Source organism: Haliotis asinina, chromosome 1, assembly GCF_037392515.1.
Source record: "Haliotis asinina isolate JCU_RB_2024 chromosome 1, JCU_Hal_asi_v2, whole genome shotgun sequence".
NCBI classification, from domain to species: Eukaryota; Metazoa; Mollusca; class Gastropoda; order Lepetellida; family Haliotidae; genus Haliotis; species Haliotis asinina.
In genome coordinates this window covers 98,453,198-98,478,274 of record NC_090280.1, presented here as the reverse complement: position 1 = coordinate 98,478,274, position 25,077 = coordinate 98,453,198, and the positions used below count along the sequence as shown (strand labels likewise).

The 25,077-nt window shown below is 37.3% G+C and overlaps 1 protein-coding gene across 2 annotated transcripts in view; it reads left to right on the top strand.

The window, feature by feature from the left end:
* Window positions 1-25,077, top strand: part of LOC137256304 (nuclear receptor corepressor 1-like) — a 99,081-nt gene that overhangs the window by 3,000 nt on the left and 71,004 nt on the right. The window contains exon 1 of one of the 2 annotated variants that reach the window (XM_067794057.1): window positions 16,663-16,954. The exons of the other annotated variant lie outside the window; for it this stretch is intronic. Coding sequence (XP_067650158.1) covers window positions 16,875-16,954 — 80 coding nt within the window. The 5' untranslated portion in view covers window positions 16,663-16,874. Of the gene's footprint in view, window positions 1-16,662; window positions 16,955-25,077 lie in introns of those variants that run through there. 2 annotated transcript variants of the gene reach the window in all.

Sequence of the window (25,077 nt, the reverse complement as noted above, 5' to 3'; positions counted from 1 at the left end):
AGTTTTGAAAGAGAAATGCTGTCAGAGCATGTGTCATACTGGATGTGGCACTCAACCTTTGTCCTGGTTATAGCACCTCATCACATTAATCTTAAAGACAGATATCATAAAGGTGACAAATACAAGACAGTGTAAATATATGTTTGAAGATATGTCCTTGTAATACAGTATAGTAAGGGATGGTTGGGTGGCCTAGTGGTTAAAGCAGTCAATTGTCATGCTGAGCACATCTCAGACTCTAAGAATAGGTAATGGAGGGTGGATAATCTGTCATGTAAACCTCAGACGTCATATTTACGTCGTTTTGGAGGTTATTTTTTCTCAGGTAAACATCCTTTCAGGGTCATATACAATATCCCTGGGACAGTGACTGATAAAGTGAGTTTAGGTTTATGCCACACTCAGTAACATTCCAGCTTTGTAGTGACAGCCAGTAAATAATCGAGTCTGGACCAAACAATCCAGTGATCAACAGCATGAGCATCAATCTGCTCAGTTGGGCATCGGTGACATGTGTCAATCAAGTCCGCGAGCCTGACCACCTGATCCTGTTCGTCGTCTTTTGTGGCAAGCATGCGTTAGTAAAGACCCACTATATCATGGGTCTCATGTCCTGGTTATAATCCCTTATAGGCTCAATGTGTTTCATGTGGTATTGATAGTACATCCTAATTTAAAAGCCAGGAATATCGGTATTGATAGATGTCAGATACATACCTTTGTAACTTATAATTACAAGGGAAGTAACTGGAGCAGGACTGGTATGTTCATACTTGATTGTTGTGTTGATGCAGAAAATAAAGCTGACTCTTCTTGGGCAGCCACCATGGTTTGTATTGGCTACATGCATATGACATACTCTTTCAGTCTGTGAAATCAACTTAACTGATTTCATTAGATAGATACATGGATTTTAAAACTTTGAATGACAATACATGAACAAAATTATGTTGGTTAAGTGATGCAGTTTATATTACAAAACTGATTGAGTCTTGGTCATTTGGGAACTTCTGGCTTTCCATCCAGATACGCTGACATGGCATGATATAAAGGAAGTACAGTTCCCCTTCTAGTATAGGCTAGTGCGTATGAGACATGTTAAATTTTGGTTTACACTTTTTGAGTAAATTACATATTAAAGTACCTTTTTCAGCTGAGTACCATCCAGCAGTGATACCCATGCTGTCAGATTAATGCACCAAATCACCAAAGTGAAATAGTTATTGATGCATATTAATGCATGGATAATTATGTGCCATAAACAAAATTGTTGAAATTAAGCAAGGCATGTCGCACCACACCATCTTTACACATCAGTGTTGATGCTTTGGACTGCCAACATTTTTCAGTTACTGTCTGGTAAACCAGATAGCCCCAGTTAGACTCAGTTTACTGACCATTGAACAGTGTTTTTTACAACTTGCATTGTCTACACCTTGAAGTGGAACTACTATAACATATTTTGAAGGGTCACAGGCGTGGCAGCCTTGGTTTATGAAGCATCTGTAAAATCTCTTTTGTCTGCTTGGCGACCAAAAGGGACAACGTCTGAAACATTGTGACACTAGATGATGTCTAGCATTCACACTTAAGGCTATTTGGTAGTCTTAGAATCCATGACTGAAAGTATTACTTTTGTGTCAGGTGACTTGTGAGTTTTTGGGCTGTGAGTTTAAATGGATTCAACATGTTGAAGACATTGTACAAAAATATTTGAAATTATTTAATATGTTAAAGTTTTTCCTTTGTTATTTTCACCAGTTTTTAGTTTTGTGACTGTCATAATACCTGGAATTGAGAATTTTTTATTCCTCTTAAATCTTTTGAGGACTTTTCCTGGATATTTGCATATACACTGTTCATTAGTACATAAAGCTAAATTCCTGGAAAGGCTGAAAAAATATGCCCCTTTCTTTATCATATGTTCTTGAGAATGTCGAATGAGGTCATTTGTGTTCTTTTTAATCAGCCAGAAACAATATTACTTCTCCTAAACCTGATTATAATGAACCCATTCAGGGATTGGGATAGACAACTTTGACAATGGGCCATTTTCAAGATTATTAGCCATTTTTTGAATTAAGAATGGGCCACTACCCTTGCATCAATAGTAAGCCTCAAAGTTTTAAGGGGGCATTTTTTATTCTTATGTGCAAAATGACCCATGGCCCCTGCCTTTGGTCTTCAACCGTCTTCAAAACAGATCAGAATTAATATTTTTTGCCATTATTCCTTGCCTGTTTATCTTCACAGGTGGATCTGTTCATCTCTAGCTTTTAGGAAATTAGGTAAAATAAATGTCAAGGTGTCCTCTGTCGTGTTCCACAAAGTGATATCAGTGCTGTGATGATCAGATCTTTCATGTTTCCCTCTTTCTTCCAGCATCTTGGCATTCAAAAGTTTCCCATAAAGAAGTAATTGATTTGGTCTGGCCTTTTGAGTAAATGTGAATCTAGCTGGAAGGCAGGAATCATTTGAGCAAGTTCCTGGAGAACAACAGCAAATCTCCTTTGGTCATGACTATGATAACCTTTCCGGCAGTTTATTACTGACCAGTTCCTGAAGCTCAGAGCAGTTAGTGAGTAGACATTGTTTAAGAGATGAATCGTTGTCCCCCTGTGACAGACTCATCTGTCTCAGCTGCTATGTGTTGTCCAAATGGATTCTGGGAGTCCATGGTTAGTACCAGGTTAGCCATCTGTCTGTGCACGTAAATATCACATTTCCGTGTGAGGGTTTAGCTGCAGCGCTGTAGACTTGACATTTAACGCAAAGACTACGCTCACAATGACAGAATTAGCCGAGATCTCTGATTGTTCACAATAATGACCCGGAGACAATTTGCCTTGTATTTTCTGTAGGTTACGTATATGGTCATGTTTGACATGTTACATGGTACAGGAACATTTGACATTTTACAGGAACATTTAACATTAGGTCCTGGAACTTAATGGCTTAAAATGTTTGTGCTTTTATTTAAACGCTTTTCTTTTTAGATGTGTTCATGATTTACGTTTCTATACTCAGCATACTGCTTTTGAAGCAATTACTGTAGATCATTATGAACAAGTTGAAGTTATTTTGTTACATTGTCTGCATTAATGGGGGGCGGAGGGATAGCCTGTGGTTAAAGTGTTTGCTTGTCATGCCCTGAGTTTGATTCCCAACATGGATACAGTGAGTGAAGCCCCTTTGTGGTGTTCCCACTGTGATATTGCAGGAATATTGCCAAAGCAGTTTAAAACTAAACATTAAGGCATGTAATTTTGAACAACTGATTCCATGGACCAGATCTTTCAGTGAAATGTATCTCAACTTCTTCAGGCGATATTTTCAGCAGCAAGTTAGCAGCAAGTAACTATAGAAACCCCAGGTAACTTACTAATATATCTTATTCATTTGATGTAACAAAAAAAAAACAATACCAGGATCCAGTTCTGAACAATGTATTATTGTGCCCAATTTGTCTAATCGGTCCACTTAGTTTGGAATCCTTTGTAAATTCTCGACATTGGTTCACTGGTTGCCATGTTTGCCTACTGTGTACACCTTTGACCATAGAGATGTTGTCGGCACTATATCATAATGTAGTATGGCTCCTTGCAGTGTGATAACTCATAACAACATCCACTGATTGGAGGGCGAGGAAACAGCTTCCTGTCTCAATGTGTAGGAGGTAAATCTTAGATAGTGTGCTGGGAAAACTGATCTTGAGAGCAACTTTTCTTGGTGCTGGGTTGTTCCAGCTAGAAGGGGTTAGGGAGCCATTAGGAATTTTTTAGAAGCAATGAAATGGATGAATGTTCTTAAAGTGTTTCAGTTTCAAGAGCTTTCTATACTAGCAGGGGTTGAGGGGATGGCCTAGCAGTTTAAGTGTTCGCTTATCTCTCGGGGTTCAGTTCCTGACATGGGTACATTGTGTGAAATCCATTCTTTATGTCCCCCGCCATGGCATTGCTTGAATATTGCTAAAAGCAGTATAAAACTCACTCACTCACTCATTCTTGGTCTTGTTACCATGTAGTATACTGGCATTTCCTATTCTTGTGATATTTACAAATATTGGCTGAAAAAATAATACAAGCAGTTCTTATTGTATGAATGCTTGTTGTTTTTAAATGTAGAAACTCCTCCTCTAATATCTGCATCTATCAACTGCTTGATCCATCAAGTGTATTACCAATCTTGAGCTCGGTGAAAAACAAGGTCATTCACCAGTGACTTTAACATGTTTAGTGTGGCATCTCCTTTTCTCATGGCATGACGAGGAAGTAACATTATGAAGTGTAGGAAAGAGTAATCCTGCCGGAAAGGGCGGGGAAAAGTTATGATTTGTCCAAGTTGGTAAAAACTCAACTATATTCATTAAATTGCAAAATTTTGATCATTCGCAGACTTAAGCCATTTCTTAGTTACAGGTCATTGATGTAAACAGCCGCTAAGTATTGCGACTTTTTATCGCAAGAATAAGAATGATTATGATCACAAGTGGAAAGTGGTGGTAGGAACATAAATGAATTCAACAAATTGATGTTGGCAGTGCTGTTCTTTACTCTGCACTCAGTAAGATTCTAACCAGATGTCAGTCTGTAAATAATTGAGTCTCGGACAGTCCAGTGATGATATGAGTCGCCATCCTAGAATATTAGGTTGAAGTCAAAGTCACTGAGACTTTAATAAAATATGTTGTGTCTTTTGACATGCAAAGGTTTCTGGTAAGAAGGCTAAAGCTCAGAATTCCCTCAGTAAATTGCCCTGTTCAGGTAGTCCTGATATTTAGCCTCAAATGGGTGCATTTTGAGCAAATGGTTGCACAAATTCTCAGTCTGATTGAAAAAAACATTTCAATTTCATCAGAATTGATGCAGTTAAAATAATAAAAACTTTGAAATAATCAAGTTTGTAAACTGTCGTTATCTGTACCCACTTTGCTTGCCAAGGGCACTTGGCTTTGGAAATGTGAAATAAATCCGTGCCTTCAGAGACATTAAGTTATGTAATAGTTTGTTTTCCTTTCTTCATGTAGCCAAAGATCCAGGTTGTATTTCCCACATAATACATAGGATAGGCACATTAAGGATCTGAACCTTTTTAACAAGTTGAATCCGTTTTGACACATTCCACCTTGTCCAGTACCTAAAACTGCCAGGAAGAGAATGAGGTCAAAATATAACTGTTATTCTGCCCCAAAACATTACTCATTCTGTGACACATTCAGTATATTTTGATTAAGTTTAAGCATGAAGACTATTTTGATTAAGCAAATACATATTGTACTGGGGACTTGTGGCCAAAATGGCAGATTGTGTGCTGTCATGTTGAATTTAAATGCAAAACAGAAGGAAGCAAATTGTATGTGTGGAAATAGCTGAGCGATATTCTTGTCAGGATCAATGGTTATTCAACATGAGGACAATTACAGAGAACAAGAGATTGTCCCTGTTGCTTGCCTCTTGCAACATGTGCCAAGAAAAGAAAGCTCTTCTTGATTGGAGTCGGCAAAAATACCCACATATTGATTTTGTATCGGATCAGGAGACTTGCCGCAAGAGATGTAATCACAAGGTCACCGAGAGGTGAGCCCTACCAGACAAAACGCGGTTGGAGAATGTTGAAATTAACTGTATGTTTCTTGGTTGTATTCACATTTCATAAGCAGCTGTGGGCATTGACCATGTGTAAAATAAGGTGAGCCGAGTCCGAGCGGGAAGACAAATAGCATGATATTAATAACATGAAGCAAACAGGCACGATATTGTAGACCTCAAGACTTGGTATTAGATTATAGATATGTAGCATATTGCTCTTTGTCAAAGTAAAAGTGCCATACTGTGGAAAAATGTAAGGGACCAAACACCTTTTTGGAGTTTTACATGAATGAAGCAGATGTGTGTCCACTATGCAGGAATATTTAGAGTGGATGCTGAGAAAATATTCTGTATCACATGGGACTATCAATAATAATCCTTGAACTAATTCTTGACGAAAAGTGTAATGTCTTGTGATTAAAAACTTATTGAATTTTACAATACTGTGGACTTCATAATTTCATTATAGGTCACATGCAATGTAAAACACAACTTTGCAGATTCCGATACCTTTCAGCATGTACTTACCGAAACAAATCATAAAAAATGCCATTTCAGCATATAAAGTTGGGGAAAAAAAGTAATGCAGAAAAGCCCACGAAATCAGAGTTCAAACAATTCACTAATTTTTCCCCAGTGCTGGGGGGAAAAAGTGGTTTCAACAGCTACAGTGAATAGGTTCGCGGAGCTTGAAACAGTATGCCTGCCCAGAGTATGAGTTTGTGAGCAGTAGTCTAATCTTGGTACATAAACAAGTAAATAATCTATTCATTACATGAAAAAAAAACATGTTGATTTTGATAAGAAGACTGTGTCATTGAGAAAACTCAAAGCCTGGTTTATTGACACCTCTCTGACTGCCTGCGTGTCTGCTAATGCAATGCACAATTTCAATCATTGACCACAATTTGAAATTAACATCCATCCTTGTCGTAAATAAGGAACCAGAACCAGTGGCCAATGAAAAGGCTCTGTTACACTTTAATGCACACCTACTGACTCTGATTGGGTTTGGTATTGCAGCTGCTTCGTTTCGAGAGAGGTAAACCCAAGTACAAAATATTGCACTTTTGATTTGTGATTATATGCTTATAATTTTATTTTTTTTTTTTTCTTAATCAGTAATGCATTTTATATACCATGAATAAGTAATAACTGTGTTTTAATTATGTTTGACATTTTGATTGCCCGTGACCTTTAATTTACATGATCTTAATTTTATCATTTGGGTTGTTTAGAGTTGGCTCCTAGTTTGTGTAGGTCAAGGTAAAACCCTGATTATCCCCAATGGTTTTTTTTTTGTGTGTTTTATTTGTAAGAGTTTCTGCAAAACATTTTTAGCTGGCATGGCCAGGAAATGGAAAGGTTAGCTACAATCATGTTGTGTTTACATGATTAATACACACATCCATGCATGACCAGATAGATTAGAATATTTCATTTTATGAAGCTGAAATTTTACCACAATCATTAAGAAGGTCTGTTTACTATGTTAAGCATACAAAACCGATACCTATTATACACTGGTTTTTGGTCTATTACACTCTGGCTTTTGACCTATAACGCCCTGGCTATTGGCCTATTATGCACAGGCTATTTGCCTGTTATAAACTGCCTATTGGGCTATTATACACTGGCTATTGGCCTTTTAAAGTTAAGCAGCCCAAATGACTTCTTGTTCCTTGATCATATATCTGGCCATAACAGTGATAAGGGATATTGACTCTTCATACAAACCTAGCGCAGGGATAATAAGGTATACTGACACATTAGAACAACTTACCTTTATGGCAGCAAACCAGTCATCATTAGGCAATGTGGCTACTTAGCTTATTAGCTGTTGGAAGGTTCATTGAGGACATTCAACATGATTGGAAGAGAATCTTGAGAGTTAATTCCACAAATGCTGTCTTTTGAGTAATTCTATAGCAGAGTATATTTAGTTGTATGACCTTCTTAGCAATATTCCAGCGGTCTGTAAATAATAGTCAGGACTGGAAAGTCCAGTGATCGACAGCATGAGCACTGATACACACAACTGGGATATGGTGACAGGGTCAACCAAGACGGCGAGTTTGACCACCTGACACCTCTTACGACAGGCTTGGGTTACTCTAATCCAGATCATTACAGATCTGTGTAGCAGAGTTTGTGTACATGTACTTGTTTAAAGAATCACAACTTGTGTAGCTGGATTACAATTGGTCCCCAGCAGCCTGTGAGTGAGTTAGTTTTATGCTGTTTTTACCAATATCCCAGCAATAATATGGCAAGGAACACCAGTGTAACACTGTACCTATCTGGAAAATCAAACCCAGGTCTTTGGCCTGACAAGCGAATGCTTTAACCATTGGGCTATCCTACTGCCCCAAGCATTATTTGCTACTGACAAGAATCAACTGAAATACATTTAATGGTTGTACGTGGTGACTTCATTTGTAGCATGAAAGAGAGTCTGGCATTATTGATTGTTGCCGACAATATCAATCTTAATATAATCTGGTTCAGATCAAATTATTTACAGACTGACGTCACATATAATATACATTCAGTGTTTTACATGCATCAGGAGAAAAAGCAATATGCCTTGGAGAAACTTTTACAGGTCGGAAAGGAAAGATTGTATTACATATCCGTTGTCTTACTAAATGAAGAATAAGGACAAGTTTTCCTCAGAAGTGACTGGCCTGTACTTACCTCATCATGGTTATTAAGAGGATAGAATTGCTATACTTAGCAGTTAGCACAAATGAGAGTGAGTGAGTGAGTGAGTGAGTTAATATTTATCAACAATATTTTAGCCATATCATGTCAATTCAGCACAAATCAAGGATAAGTAATTATGATTGCTATGTAGATTGCTGTAAAACTGATTAATTTTTTGTCTGATCTCTAACAACATTTTGCAAGTCGTAAGGATTTCTCAGTACCACAAAGCCAATGGAAAACATTGACACAGCCATTGTTTTATATATAGTTCTGTCAAATAGGTATTGTGTAAAAAGTAATATTCAGAGTGAAGTAAGTTTTACGTGGCACTCAGCAGTATTCCAGATATAATGTTGGAGGTCTGTAAATAATCATGTCTGGACAAGACAATCCAGTGATCAACAGCATGAGCATGGATCTACGCAATTGGGACATGATGACCTTGTCAGTGAGACTGGCCACCCAATTCTGTTAGTCTGTTCTCTTCTGGGAAGCATTGATTACTAAAAGATCATATGTAACCCAGATCTTCACAGGTCAATAATATTCAATCATACATATACTGTTAAACAACAGTGTCAGTATCTTTGTATTGGTAGCATCCAGTGTGCAGTATTTTGTGTCAACAGTGTTAAAACAACAGTATTAATAAGACTGATGTCCAATTCAGTCCTCATGTTTATAAATGAAGATAATACCCATATATAGATATAAGAATCAAATTTTGTACCACATGTATACATAATGTCCTGTTTACTGTTGATGTCAGTGTCTGTATATTTGTCTGCGAGCATCAATGAATTTCTAGAATATTTATGTTGTACTTCCGCTGTCTGCCGTGTGATCAATGTGACAGTTTGTACGGGAGACATTCACATATGACAATCACGTAAACATAACTTGTGACTGTTGCTGTAGACTTCATCAGATTGGCAAATCTCAAATTATTTTTGACTGTGAAGCTGCCACATCTTCATAAGAGCTCGTAAGATGAGTTTTTATGGCAGCGACTGAGGAAGTATGTCAAGTCAGCGGTGAATGTATTGATTTAACTCAGAATCATTCATATCCATGGTAACCATTAAAAGCAGTCTTCCAGTTTTTCCTTCAAATTCTGCTTCTTGTCACACATGACGTCAAGGCACAGATCGTGGTAAATTTGGATAACGCGTGACAATAACATTTGTCATTTGTCCGGGGAAGGCATATTTGGGGCATCACATGCGTAAGAAGGGTAATAATAGATTGTTATTCAACATTGTCAAAAAAGGAGGACGGGGATGTTCCTTGAAAATGATAGATTAGAAGATAGTGTTACGAGCATGTGGCAGTCCCGGTGAGGTTAGATTCTCCTGAAAATTACCTTTGGACAAACAGGGCAAGGCAGCAATGTTCAGGAATAAAAATAGTCCACTTGTATTGCCAGACACATATCAACACAACAGATCTCTATTTGTCTTTAAGAACTTTTGTTTAATGAAGTGTGTATTTATGTGTGTTTCAATCTCCAGAACATGAACTAGTAAAGACAGTGTGTTATATGAAGTGATGAAAATGTAAATGGTAGTTTTGTTTTGTCTTGTCTCTGTGCTAATTGTGTTCAACAGTCATCTTTTTTCCAGGCTTTTCTAAATGTTAATTGTGTCTGATAGTGCTGTTCCTTTGGAAGGGAATAATTTCAGCAGGATTATTTTAACAAAAGTTTTTGTTGGGTAGTCTTGTAATCAAGGTGATAGGCTCATTAAGCCTAAGACACAGGTTCAGTTCACCACATGAGCAAAACAATGTGAAGCCCATTTCTATCTTCTAACTAGAATAAAAAATAGACATGAAACTGAAAAAGGCATAAAACTATTCCGACCAAACATCTTAAGCTAATGATTTTTCAATTATTAGTTATTTTCAGTTGCAATCCTATTTTGTTGACAGAGAAGATATATTTCTCTGTTACACATTTAAAAAAGCTGTGGTTTCTTTTTGAGCCAGACAATTATTTTTTTTATGCCTCAACTTTTTCAGGAGATTCTGTTTGGCTGTGACAGATAACTGAGCCATATGAAAAAAGGTTGTGTTTATTTGAGTTGTGCATAACCCTTCATCTGCTACAGCAAAACTGACAAGATGTACTTGTTTCAACTTCTAGAAGCGTAGAAATCAGGTATAAAGAAAATGGTAATACTGAGTTCTATTCATACACATTTTAAGTTTTGCAAAGTTAAACATGTTTAATGCACACTGTTGTAAATACATGTATCTCCATTCTAATAGTGTTGCATTTACCTGGAGAGCAGAAGGTTGTATTTTCGATCCTCTACCGCATCATACCAAAAGACATACTTGTATGTCTCTGCCTGGTATTCAGCATGAATGGGTACAAGAAGAACTGATTCATCCCTAGCTATCACAACGAGAGATTTAATGATTTTATACTGTATCACCCTGCCTGGTAACAAGTGGGGTCCAGGGTCACAACAAGGTCTGAACTCTTATCAGCTACCAGTCTCTACTATAGGGTGTCAATATTTGTGACATGGTACTCAAGAGAGATGTTTGGACCAAACAATCATTTTTTCATAATCAAACACAAATGATTGTGGAACTGTTGTTAAAGTGTTTGAAACACCTGACAATGGAACATATCAATTAGAGGTTGTCATGGCCAGAAAATATGTTTAATTCTTAGCAAACTCACTTCACTTACTGAATATTTCTTTAAGACTCCTGGAAGTGTGCGTTCATGATATATTAATCATTACATTGAGGTAGCAAGTTGCATTATTTTACACTGGATGTGAAATTTGAAATTGCTGAAAGAAAACAACAAAGAACCACATTAATTTATACCTAGGTTGAAACATTGAAAAAAACATTCTGTCAGTTCTAAGTCTTTCTGTAGACAATTTAGCCTTGTGTGTAGCCTGTGCTTGTACATAGAAGATTTCTTGGTTTTTGCTGTTTTTTTAACATTTTATTGTTTTTTCACTAAAAAAACCTTTCAGTATATGGGTATAGGCCTGCAATCACATGACAATGAGGTAATTTGACTTCAAATATAATGAGGCAGTTGCATAAGATATTGAAATACATGGTACAGCCTGAGAAATATGGGTACAAACAGAATAGCTATGAAGGGTGTAACATTACGATTTGTCAGGAATCAATGTACTCGTGATTTTTTTGCTTTAAACAATCATACACCTTTGATATCAGTGGCAGAGGTTGGATAAACAACCATGAACAGAATGTTGCTTCACTTCCAGGTTATAATCACACTACAATAAGATGTACCGGCAGAATGCTCTGATGAGCTAGTGAAGTGCACATATTTCACTGAATTATCAAGCAGTCAATATCATGTCAGTATATTAAAATATCTCGATATTGCATACCAGGTTGGGATAGTAGGCATTTCTGGGGTGGAGAAAGTGGGGCAGTGAGTTAGTCTAGCGGTTAGAGAAGTTGTTCATCTTGCTGAAAATCTGGGTTTAATTCCCCACATGAATTCAAATTACAATATTTGAAGTTCATTTTTGGTGTCACCTGCAGTAAGATTGCTGTAGTACTGCTAAATATGGTGTGAAACTAAGCTCACTCATTCACTTACCCTACCAATTAAGGATTTGATCATGCTGAAGTATTTCATCCCTAGCAATAATTTATATATGTGTACGATATATATATATACAATAAAGTTGTATGAGTTGGCATCTCTGCTATTGTCAAGTGAAAGTACCCTGTGTTCTTTTATATACACACTACTTATACAATAAAAAAAGAACATTGGTACTTCCACTTGACATTTGCAGAGATGTCAACTGATACAATTTTATCGTATTCATAACGAAAAACACCTACAATAGCGGTAAAAATATACGAATACTTCAGAAATAATTGAATTGAATTATCAAGGAGCATATTTACCATAAATTTCAGTCACATTTTATTCCGCATTAAGCTATATGTTGATGGATTAATTCTGATTAATGTGAGTACACAGTGTAATATCAAGTTCTTTAAATATCTGTATGTTTTTGTTAAATGAGAACATTCTTTGGAAAGGTTAATACTAATTTTGCATGGATTGACTTGGGCCGCGATATCACGATTTTCGCATCAGTTGCTGTAAAATCAGACCCCAATCTACCTGCAGTGATTTAAAATCGCATCCTGCACACCTGTATGATAAGAAATAATAAAGTTTTTACATCTTCAAAATATAACTTCTGGTATGGAACATCGAACATCTTTACACAGTGCTGCACAAAATGAGCTGCGCTGCAAGGAATACGTCAAACTCTGAACCTTGCAGTACTGTGTTGTTTATGCACTGTGCGACGGTGTACAGAGTTCACATTTGGAAGTTGTGTTGTGCAACATCACACAAAGGGTGGCTACTACCGAAACCATCTCATTCGATATTAAAATCTTTAAATTCTTAAAGACTACAAAAGAAAACAAAGAAACAACTTGACCCATTCAACACCGAAAAATTGGCCAAGACATCACCAGTCCCCAGGAACTGTAGGTTGAAAAATCGACCAGTCAGTAGTCGCATCAAAATGATTTATACTTTTAGGAACCTAACTAACATATGATTCATTTATCAAATCTATCACTCTTCATATTGCCTGTCAACACTTATTACATATTTCAGATGGCCATATATTATTGAAAGATTAGAATTATAATCAATTTTCTGCAACATTATTGAAAAACAATATTCTCACACACATGCTTCGGCAACGGGTCCACATCCGAGTTCTCATTGAGCAAATTAACAATGCGTAGAGGACATAATTAAACAAATCACATAAACTGAAGAATAAAATCTAAAACAGTACTCATAAAAATTGTCAAATGAACATTATAACTTACTATTTCAATCTTTATTGTTCGATCGTGTCATGTCATTCTTTTTTGTTTATGGGGGTGGCAGTATCTATTGCTGTTATCTGATTGGCTGTCTTAGGTCACTTGTCTGATTTTGACAAATCACGATCCTTACTCCAAACTGGGGCTAGAAAGCGTCATTAGAAACCAATGTTTATCCAATAAAACCACTACTTACAACTATGAAAATACTTTTGGCAAGGATACAGTCATTTTGTTGATGTTCAGAGCTTTCGAACTTTATCCGCCATCAAACGAAATGCCTCACATGTTATTCATTATCAGACAAAGATTCTAAAACGGAGGTTTTTCACGCTGTTGTATCACGTTACCAAGCGAAATGGTCCCGGGGTAGAATAGGCCTTCAGCAACCCATGCTTGCCATAAAAGGTGACTATGCTTGTCGTAAGAGGCGACTAACGGGATCGGGTGGTCAGACTAGCTGACTTGGTTGACACATGTCATCGGTTCCCAATTGCGCAGATCGATGCTCATGTTGTTGATCACTGGATTGTCTGGTCCAGTCTCGATTATTTACAGACCGTCGCCATATAGCTGGAATATTGCTAAGTGCGACGTAAAACTAAACTCACTCACTCACTCACCAAGCGAAATGCCACTGATATCGAAAAATACACAACCATACATATTACTTCAGAAATCTTTCTAGAATAATTTTCTGATTGTGTATAAATGAACATATGAAAGAAAAATTGAAGGGGATATCATGACATGTTACAAATAGAAAAAAAACCCTCCAGTTTTTTCTTCCTCCGTGGTTCATCTTGACATATAAATGTGTATGTCTGCATTTTCATGAAAATTAACTCATTTAAGTTGTAGTCATATTAACTTACATGTTTATAAACAGTAACATTAGACCTTTCAACTGGTGTATGATATGTAGTAGCAATAATGATATATGAGTTGATATTTTCTCTTAATAAACATAAACTTCATCTTTGACCTCCGAGGAGGAACTGGGTGTCATGGCAGTATGTACCTCTGGTTGACTGGTGTTGAAAGAGTTAAGTTGTTGACCTTGATGACAACCAGAATGCAGACACCGATGGTGATGCTAGTAGATCTACAGACTTTTAATTCATTGCAATTCAGGATTGCTTGACTTGAAATTGATTATGACAATGTCCTATTTGCCTCGTATTCTTTTTCTTCTAAACGATCATAAACAGTTAAATCGCATAGGATTTGAAAAAATCTCGTTTTTGCTCCCATGTGAGATTTTATCTCACATGATTTTTGAGCCAGGTTTATCCCTGTTTTGCCCAAAAAATATTTATGTTTGACATAAATTTTTGGTAGAAATAATGAAATTGGGCTAAATGAGAGTTGACATCTATGCATTAATTCATCTGTCATGATGTTTCATATGACTCAAGTTAGTTTGTCAAGACATGACAGATTAACTGTAATGGCCATATGGAAAACATCAGGTGTTCCTTAACTTCTCTAGAGTATTATGTAGCCAGATAATGTCAGACCCAATATCTGCTGGTTTTGCCGATAGATATTTTAAAACCCTCATTTGTCAGAGATAGTCTTCCACATGTGTTGGTATATTAAGTTCGGTATAAATAAACTTTTCCATCTATGGTCAATATGAGCCAGAGCTTAATGTCTTGAAATGAGACGCTCCTGCTGGGCTTGTAAACAACTGTCTGCGATGTACTGATCTATTATTTTGATAGTATAGATCCTTCGTAGAGCCTGAGTCATAGGAACTGTCTGAGAGTCAATCATGGTTCTCACGCACATCTAGGGTTCGGAGCATGTCTCTGACAGCTGATGCCCCCTGTGATGAGGAGGAGGTTCTCCAGGCTCTACTAGCATTATATAGCCACTCTGTTCACCATATAAGTGCAGGTGCAGTCCAGTGGCTATTTCAGTCTGAATGTCCAAGCTGATAGATTTTGAAACTAATGAAGCTGTCACAAATGTGAGTTCAGGATTTATTTCTGCCGCTGCTTGAATTACGGAAGAATGCTGTTAGTGGGGTGGATGGGTACAGTAGTTATGGGGGAAATATGTTTTATGGACATCAGTGATGGACAGGTATTTGATGGAGTCAGTAGAACAATTAGGGCAGAATAATGGACATATACAGCAACTATAGACATTTATTTCAGCGAGTCGGTGGAAAAGTTATGGCTATGGGGTTTTAAGGGAGTCATCATTGCAAATATGGGAAATTGATATTTGAAGAACGTCAGTACAACAGTTCTGAGAGTGTTTGTTACAACATCTTACTAACAACCCACACCACCTTCTTCCCCCCCCAACTCTATGCATGTGTGGTAGTATAATCAATATGTGATGTACATTTTGTACAGTGTTCCTAAGTCTAATTGTTCCTATGAAAATATTATCTGCAGCCGAAATGAGTGACATTTACATTTATGTCTTCTAACTGTCCCTAAAGTAATGGGCATCTGTTTGGTTTCGTGCCAGCCTGTGTTGGAAGAGTGTGCTTGTAATAATAATATACCACGAGTTACAGTAATTCATGTAAGCCTGGAAAAATAACTTGCCAGATGTTTATTTATCTGCTGCCGTGGCTGAATTTCTGCAGATTACCCATGTATCTGTAACCATGGAAACAGCAAATATAGATGTTTCTATATTTCTTTGAATATTTTCCCCTTAAGGAATGCATACACCCAAGTCAGTATTGAAGTCCGTGTTTTATTGTGATCAGTTTTGAATGTCCCCATGACCATTCTATTAATACACCATTGAAGCAAATGTGTGAAAATATGTTTGTTTTTGCCTGGTAATAACTGTCTCTCAGGCAATAAAAAATATGCAGGAAATAATTCTGATTTTACAGCTTGGCCACTTTGGGGTGACATGCTGGTGTTTATCGTGTCCAGGGGAGAGATTGTGTGAGAGCTGCAGTTACTAGGGAGTGAAGTATTCACCAGTTATTTGTGAGATATTCCAGAATTGTCACCTTGATGGTTACCATGGCAATTGCTGGAGATGCTTGGAGTTCATTGCTACTGATTTTTAATTTCCATTCAGATGATAAAAGGGCTTGTGGCAATAAGTTTTTTTATGACCCGACATCTTTTTTCATGCTGTCATTTTGTAAGAGGAGTCATGTGTGCATCTGTGTAAGTGGGCCAGGATTGAAGGCCATCGTCGTTCTTTGCATTTAATTTGAGTCTGCTTGGAAAATATCTGTAAGTGAAACACAACCAGTTGAATGTGAGGTATCGGATGATGTAGTCGCCGCCAATATGATGACTTAGTTGTGTGAGGCAGCCTGGTTTAATGAGTTCCCAGGTGACAGCGATGTTATGGATATTCCCCAGTCTAATTGAGGTGCAAATTGCGGCGTGTGACACAGGGTCTCACTGTTGGTGTTAACCAGCCATCACGTCGGCTGACAACAGTTCCACGATCAATTCCTCACCGCTCGTCGCCACGACTTTCTTGGCTGCCTTGCCTTTTGTCATTGCTGCAGCCTTAGGAATCGGGTTCGTCATCTGCGTGTTGGTAGAAACTAGATCTGTGATGCGCTCGACGGATCAAAGCGAGCTGGGTGTGACGGCAGTGGTTGTAGCACAGATGGAAGAGCAGTATTAATGGTGTTGGCAGTGAGGACGGCATCAGCGGGCAAGTCTGGCCTCCTCCACCCCCTCCCCTGTCCCTCGCCCCCCTAGGATGTACCCCACAGGGCTGTGTTTCGGGCAGCAGGGCTGGGATGCTAGGATGGTATATGCTTCACATCAGTTCTGGAAGAGGTACATGTCAAGTGTTGTCAAATTGTTTCTGTGACAATTGTTGTGTATTTTCTTGTCGTTGTCATTATATGTGGTTATAATTTTCAACATCGCTGATTTATCTCGACCTGTTCATCAGCTTATATTTGGCAGCAAGTCTACAGTAAATGTCACAAATAAATCCTAAACTGAAATGTGCAATATCTGAAATCATTAAATAGTGGTGATACTTGCGTTGACAAGACAAGTTTTATATTTATTACAACAGTAAAGAGGAATTGGCTTTTACTTAAGTCTGCATTATTAATCACACTGAAAAATACATTATTAAATCTCTGAATTTAAGAAAATAGCATAAAAGTAATGATCACCTTTTTTTAAAAAGATAGTGTTTCAAGTCCCAGATGGGACTCAACTCAAAAAAGTACTAGAATTTGTCCTTTACCAAGAAAGTGTAATCCCAAATATAACATATGTTACAAGATAACATTTGTTTCAAATTTTTTATACAGTGACACATGGGTTTGAGTCCTTGATGAAACCTGGTGTGTAGTCGTAGAAAATGATTATACTTTTCTCATTTGAGTTCTGACATTGTCAGATGTTGTTGGTACATTATGTTTAAAATAATGAACAGTTTCATGCAGGTATGGCGTCTCCTACAGTATGCAGGGTTCAAAGTCCTCGTATTTTAGCACTGATGTTTAACAAGATCCAGTTAGGCTATGTGCTGTGTTAATAAAGGGTTGCTTAGAAACATATTTTGTAACATCAGTTCATTGCAACAATCTTCAGTAGTGGACATTTATGAACTTACAATTTCAGCATTGTTTGATTCATTGTCATAGGTTTGAGTGTTGAGAATTGAAAAAGACATTGCAAGTTCTCAGTGAAAAAGGACAAGCTTAATTACAAAAATATTACAGGACTTCATCATGTCACCTATTTATTACGTTTGATGTTAATTGATTTTGTATCGACAGCCTTGGAGCAGATTAGAAAATAGTTTTTCTGGCTCAGTGATTGTTTCAGATCTGTGTTCTGTTCAGTCACTAGATTTATATTAATTTTACTTATTGGTCAAAATTTCTTACCCTAGTTGCTCTTAGAAAATGGAAGAAAATGTGAAATGGATTGTTTTTTTCTCTGACATATATAAAACATATAATTACATGTGATGATCTCTGAGTGTAATACATTAGCCTAGCATTTCATGATATAACTGTAATTGTAATTCATCATGTCATGGAATGTTTAATCAAAGGTAACTATTAATGTGCATTTGTATATAGTCAATCCTAATCACCAGGTATTGTATAGTCAATGGTCATTCGAAATAATTGTTGGCCAATCAGTGATGTGATCAGAATCTCAGAATGGCTGTACCTAAGATATTTCTTTCCTCAGACACTAGTATGTCATTAATAACACACTGAGATCAACTTGAGAGTTAAAACAATGGGGTACAATCTGTACATAATAAACAAGGCGTAACCATTAGACATGATTAGGAGACTCAAGAGGTGAAGTTTTCCAATAGTTCTCCATTGACCCAAACGGAGTCCGGATCAGCACCCATTCATCACGGTTCAGCTCGGACATTATTGGATATGTTGTAGCTTCTCGTTCAGCTTTGTTTATCAGCTAACATCCATGCTCGGACTACTTAAATTTATATTTTCCTTTTATGTATGATTTTTACGAAGGTGACAGTTCAATGCCAGTGTAGTTCTTGACTACTGACTTTGAGAATACAGTGGATAGTGCTTGCAAGCTTTCTATCAAACATGGTAACCTTTTCATTTTACTTTTCATTGAATATTTTATTAGGATTATGTAGAAGCATTAGTGGTTTTGATAACAAAATATTTTTGTACTTTAGAATGAAAATTAAGTTGATTTTATGGCCAACTTTAGAGGACAAATTTGATGGGTAGCCTTTTGGTTAAAACATCTGCGGGTTGGATTCCCGACATGGGTACAATGTTTAAAGCCCATTTCTGGTGTCCTTGCTGTGTTATTGCTGGAATATTGGTACAAGCAATGTAAATCCATACACTCTCACTTACTTGAAGACAAGCATCAGCTGTAACACTGCAGTTTTGTTCCATCCTAGAGTGTATTGGGCAGGTGCCCTGTTATACACCACATGACCATGATCGCCATGTCATACTTGTCGTATCATCATGATACTCCAGTCATATTCATGTTGCTATCTGAATGATGAAAGTAACAGCAGTAATCAGCAGTAACAGCTGTAATACACCAACAGGTGTCTTTTGCACACAGTCCTGGTTGAAGTTGGTCTTCAGCAACCTATATCTTTCTCAAAGGGCAGAAAGACATGGTTAATGTATGTCTATCTGTCCCTGTCATATAGATACATGCTCATGATGTCAACCACTGAATTGTGAGACTGATATTTACAGACCACTGTCATATGGCTTGAATACTGCATAAAAAAACCCAAATCTATAGATCCCCAGATAGTTTATGTGCCTTGCTAGTTTGGGAAGAAAAATCCTTCAAAAACACTTCATCCCCTCTGTTACAGTATTACAGTGTTCACAAATAGTGTCTGACCCTCTGACAAATCTGGCAGAATTACCAGCGTCAGATAGAAATCACCAACCTGCCAGCCCCAGTGTCTGACTGAATATTTCACAATCTCTTTGTGTGAAGTTGTTATTTGCGGCATATGACACTTGTTTGTTGTTCAGAAATCTTACGTTTGTTATCATATAATGTTAATAATTTCAATGCCAATTATAAGAAATGTCAAATCTGAAATGTTTGTTAAACTTTATTCTGTGGGTCCTGTGAATTTTCAGTGGGTCAGACAGACATCTGAAACTTACAGGACCCAATGTCCTGTTACTTTGAAACACCATCGTGAACACTGGTATTGCAATCTCACCCTTTGTTGTAATCCTGGATTGATCTCAGCATGACCTCAGCCTTCCACTAACTCTTGATTCACTCTGACTGGTTTATTAGGAGTTCTATGACTTCTAATTTCAGAAACTACTTGTGGTGCAATGTTAGTTCTATAACTTCTAATTTAGCCAACTGGGTGAAAGCATTACGTTGTGTCTGCATCCTGGACCAAGGCAATAAGCTGAGAAGCATGTGTCCCTCGTGTCCTTATAGCAGACTTTATTTTGGTCGTGTCAATGTCAAGAGGACAATTTAAGTAGGGCACAAAGTGGAGATTTACACAACTGGTTTTTAAACTTTTTGTTTCATGTTTCAAATGTCTTTCAAACTAGTCCAGTGTGTTATGTTCTGTGTTCAGTGAGATAAGAGATGGATGTTAGGTGTTGATTTGTCAAGCTGACATGCTTGCAGTAACATGATGAAGCACGCAACTTTATCGGATGACAACTTTGTGTTAATTACAGAGCAACATTTCAGTGTGTGTCGATCCTTTCACCATTATCAAGCTAAAAAGTGATAACCTACACTGAACTGTCGCTGTGTGCAATAAACAAGATTTGTCACACTTACGGTTGTATTCTTTATTAATGACTCACAAAGTTAAGACTGCCAGTTGAACAGTTACAGCAACATGGCAGTGCTGTAACATATATATCTGAAGGAAGTGCCATGCTGACCCTTGCTACACGGCTGTACTGGATCCTGTACCCATGGATGTGCAGTAATGCTGTCTTTTCAAGAGTCAAGTCAAGATAAGCAGACAGTACAAGGACCCACGTCTGTAATTTATGATTTTTTTAGAAATTGTCATTTAAACTATTAATTATTAATTATTACCTTAGAGAATGGTGCAAGTCTATGCCATGTTGTTTAGATGTAGTTTTATAACTGAGTAGCTGTAGTTTTATTATCTTCGAATATACATGTGATAAAATTGCGTAACCGACTTCACAGTGTGCTGCTTTTGGGATGCTGCTGTGATTTATTATAAGAGTGAGTGAGTTTAGTTTAATGCCGCACTCAGCACTGTGTAAATAATCGAGTCTGGACCAGACAAGCCAGTGACCAACAACATGAGCATTGATCTGCACAACTGGGACCCGATGACGTGTCAACAAAGTCAGCGAACCTGCCCACCCGATCTCATTAGTTGCCTCTTACGACAAGCATACTCACCTTTTATGGCAAGCATGGGTTGCTGAAGGCCTGTTCTACCCCGGGACGTTCACGGGTCTGTTTTATAAGTGACTGTGGCACACTGCCCTAGAGATACAGCTGTGATTTACTATATACAGACTGTGGCACCATGCCCTTGAGATACAGCTGTGATTTACTATATACAGACTGTGGTGATTTACTATATACAGACTGTGGCACCACACCCTTGGGATACAGCAGTGATTTACTATATACAGACTGTAGCACCATGCCCTAGAGATACAGCTGTGATTTACTGTATACAGACTGTGGCAACTTGCCCTTGAGATAAAGCGGTTATTTACTGTATACAGACTTTGGCACCCTGCCCTTGAGATACAGCTGTGATTTACTGTATACAGACTGTGGCACCCTGCCCTTGAGATAAAGTGGTTATTTACTGTATACAGACTTTGGCACCCTTCCCTTGAGATACAGCTGTGATTTACTATGCAGACTGTGGCACTGTACCTTTGTGATACAGCTGATTTACAATATAACTGACTACAGCATCATGGCTTTGATATACATGTCTGATATAACCTATGTAACTCATTACCATCTGCTGCTTTGGGGATATAGCTGTCATTTACTATGCAACTGAGAGAGCAAAAGGCCATTGAGATACAGCTGTGATATAATATGTAACTTGATATCATCTGCTGCTTTGGGGATATAGCTGTCATTTACTATACAGCTGACTGTAGAGATACAGCTGTGATCTAACATTACAGACATACTGCATATTCACATAAAATATGATATAGAAAAGTTGAAATAAGCAAGAAAAATAAATGCCATGGTGTCAAAAAACATAGAATATTTATATTTATGCTTTTTTCTAAATATCAATACATATTTACCCAGTGCATCAAAAGCATCTTGTGTATCGTGTCAGTTCAAGCTAATCAAACTTCAGGTTTTTCCATCTGTAAAAATTCCTAGTTTAAAAAATCTTGATTAATCCTAACCGCAATTGAAATGTGCAACAGAAATTGAATATGAATTGTGGTTTATCAGTCATTTGTTCATTGGCCCCCCAATCAAATAACTGTTTTTTATGTAAACAAATTGGTAATGGTGGACAAGTGAGATCAAACACTTCCATAGGCTCAGATTAAAGTGTCTTTTTTTACGCATTAAAAGCAGAAAACAACTTCATTAGAGGACTGGTAGATGCATTAATAGGCAAGTACAGTATTTCACAATCAGAATCAATTGCCAGTGATATATTAAATGAACTTGTTACATTAGCTGCTCATGGCGGGGAAGTGAAACAACACGATGTGAAACAAGGTTTTGAAAAAAAATGTTAGAGGAAAGATATGGCTTTTATATCATCTAATTGCCATCTTGGTATCTTGTTTTACACCAATACAGATGCAGAGTAAAGCATGTATTATTTCATACAGGACATGTGGATAAAGCTATATTAGCTATAATATGGCGTCGTTCAATGTATTTTGACTTATTCTTTCATTGAATAAGACAGTGTTGCACCCGTCTAAAACTATAGATACCCACTTGAAACTGGAAATACCCACTTCGTTTTACAAATATGGGTATCATACCCACACGGCTAAAAGTTTATCTGGAGCTCTGTATGCAACTTACTACAGTCTGCTGCCTTGGATACAGATGTAATTTTCTATACAGATGACTGTCCAGTGCCAGCCTGTTTGTTTATTATGCGTGTTATATTTACTTAGAGATACACCTGTGATTTGTTATACACACCTGTGATTTGCTGTTCATCTATTTGGAGCAGCATGCCTTTGAGATACAGCTGTTATTTTCAATATCACTGTTATTTTCTATATGACTGACTGTTCACTGTGAGGTGGGTTGCTTATACTGTGTGTCTTATTAAGCTTTAGGATATCTTTTTTATTTACTATACAACTAACTGAAACAACATTTCTTTGAGATATTCCTGCTATTTTCTATGTATCTGTTATTTTCTATATACAGCTTACTGCAGCAAAATGCCTTGAGATACAGCTGTTTTGCTGTACAGCTGACTGTGTTCACTGTGAAGTGGTTTGTTTAGTCTGTGTGTATATTTAGGTGTGTGTATTTAGGATAATGTTTTGCTGAGTCCAGCTGGTTCTATTTCTATCATATCTACTAGTTACAATCAATACCGACAGTCTGATGCTGCTCGGCAGGGAACCCAAGCTGGGTAGTCAGAATGCCACATTGATCAGTGCTAGTGTCATTTCATCATGTTGATATTGAAGAACAATGCCATGAGCATACAATTCAGTAACTTGATTTAAACAGGTTTATTATGAAATATAGCAAGTAGGAAGGGATTTGGAAAGAGAACTTTGATAATAGGCCATTTTCAGAATTATTAGCCATTTAATAAATTTAGAATGAGTCACTGCCCTTGCATCAGTAGTGAGCTTCAAAATTTTAATGGGCCACGTTTCATTCTTATGTGCAAAATGGCCCATGGCCTCTGCCTTTCCTAATTCCTGCATAGGTAAGAAATGTTACATGTCATGAGTATCTTGAGTTTGGGCTTGAAACTTAAAGAGGGTCCCTCTTGTTGGGGAAAACGTACTTGTTATACGTTATTCTTGCCTTGGGTAAATGGTTAATGTTTGAGTCACCAACATGTATTACCATGTATCAGAGGTCAGGCAAGAATGTAGTGAATGCATGGTCTTTATGGGTGATTTCCCATCTTCGTACTTTATGAATACAGGTTTATCATGATCATTCGTCTGTGTTCGATAAACGAATAATTTTCCTGAATTGTAAAGTTTTAAAATTCTTTGTTTTAAATTTTGCATGAAGGTGAGATGTCTTTTGTTGACTCATGTTCTGTTGACAATTATGGGTTCTTTAATTCAAATATGCTGAAAAAGAAAGCTCCAAGAAATCATGATCTCTTTTCTTAATTCTCTCACCTGTTTCCTGTCTGTTAATTACAAGCTTTGGACGCTACCATGTCATTTAATGAAATGGTGTATTGATCTCTACAAGTTAAGCTTATGATGAAGCTTGACATTACATAAGCAAAATACCCAGAAATATGTCATGTGATCATTAGAGCTTTGATTGCAGGTAATTTGAAGCTTACAGATTAACATGCCTGTCAGTTTAGAAATGACTTCTTTACAAAGGACTCAAATCTGTTAGGTTGTGAAGCCTTATAATAGATTACATAGATTGGTTGGTCCAGAATTGTTTGTTGCCACCCCTAGACCTGGGGACAATACAGAAACTCATGGCAGTGGAACATCTCAAGGACATCTGGCAGACAATACAGAAAAAACATGGATTGTTTAATGGCAGTGGAACAATTCATGGACATTTCGGTGACAATACAGAAACTCATGGACTGGTTGATGGCAACACATTCAAATAATTGCAATCAGATTTTCATGTTATTCACACAAAAAATATAGATGTTGATGCCTAAATTTTACAATATATGTTTTCATTTGCTATCATCATCAGCATTCACAGCTATTGGTATTTACATCAACATTCAATATGTATATCCACAGTTTTTATGAAATTTTGCAACTCCAGAGACCTGACTACCAGCTGTCTGATGTCCGTAGGCCTGTATAACGCAGAAACTGTGACTCCCATCCATGTAGCAGTCTTTAAAATTGGGCTAGCCAGGGCTGTGATGAAAGTCGGCTTAGACCACAAAGACAGATCTTTGTGGTGGCAGAGGAATCATGTTTAGATTGATGCTATTATACTGCCATTGATCTGTCCCCTCCAAGGAGATAGGAGGAGGTCCTACGGTCACAGTGACATCTGTGGACATCCTTTCAGAAGTGTATGGTCAGGTTTTATTTCATGATTTGGAGCACATGTTTGTTGTATGAAGTAAAGTAACTTACTGCTTCAGGTTGGCAGGCTTGTGGCATTTACCTGACAGGATGGCTTGTTATTATTTAAATCACTGGTATATCTAGTGATTTTATTATTCTGTGGGTTAAACAGAGCAACTTACGTCTCTCCACTAGACACCTAGAATATGC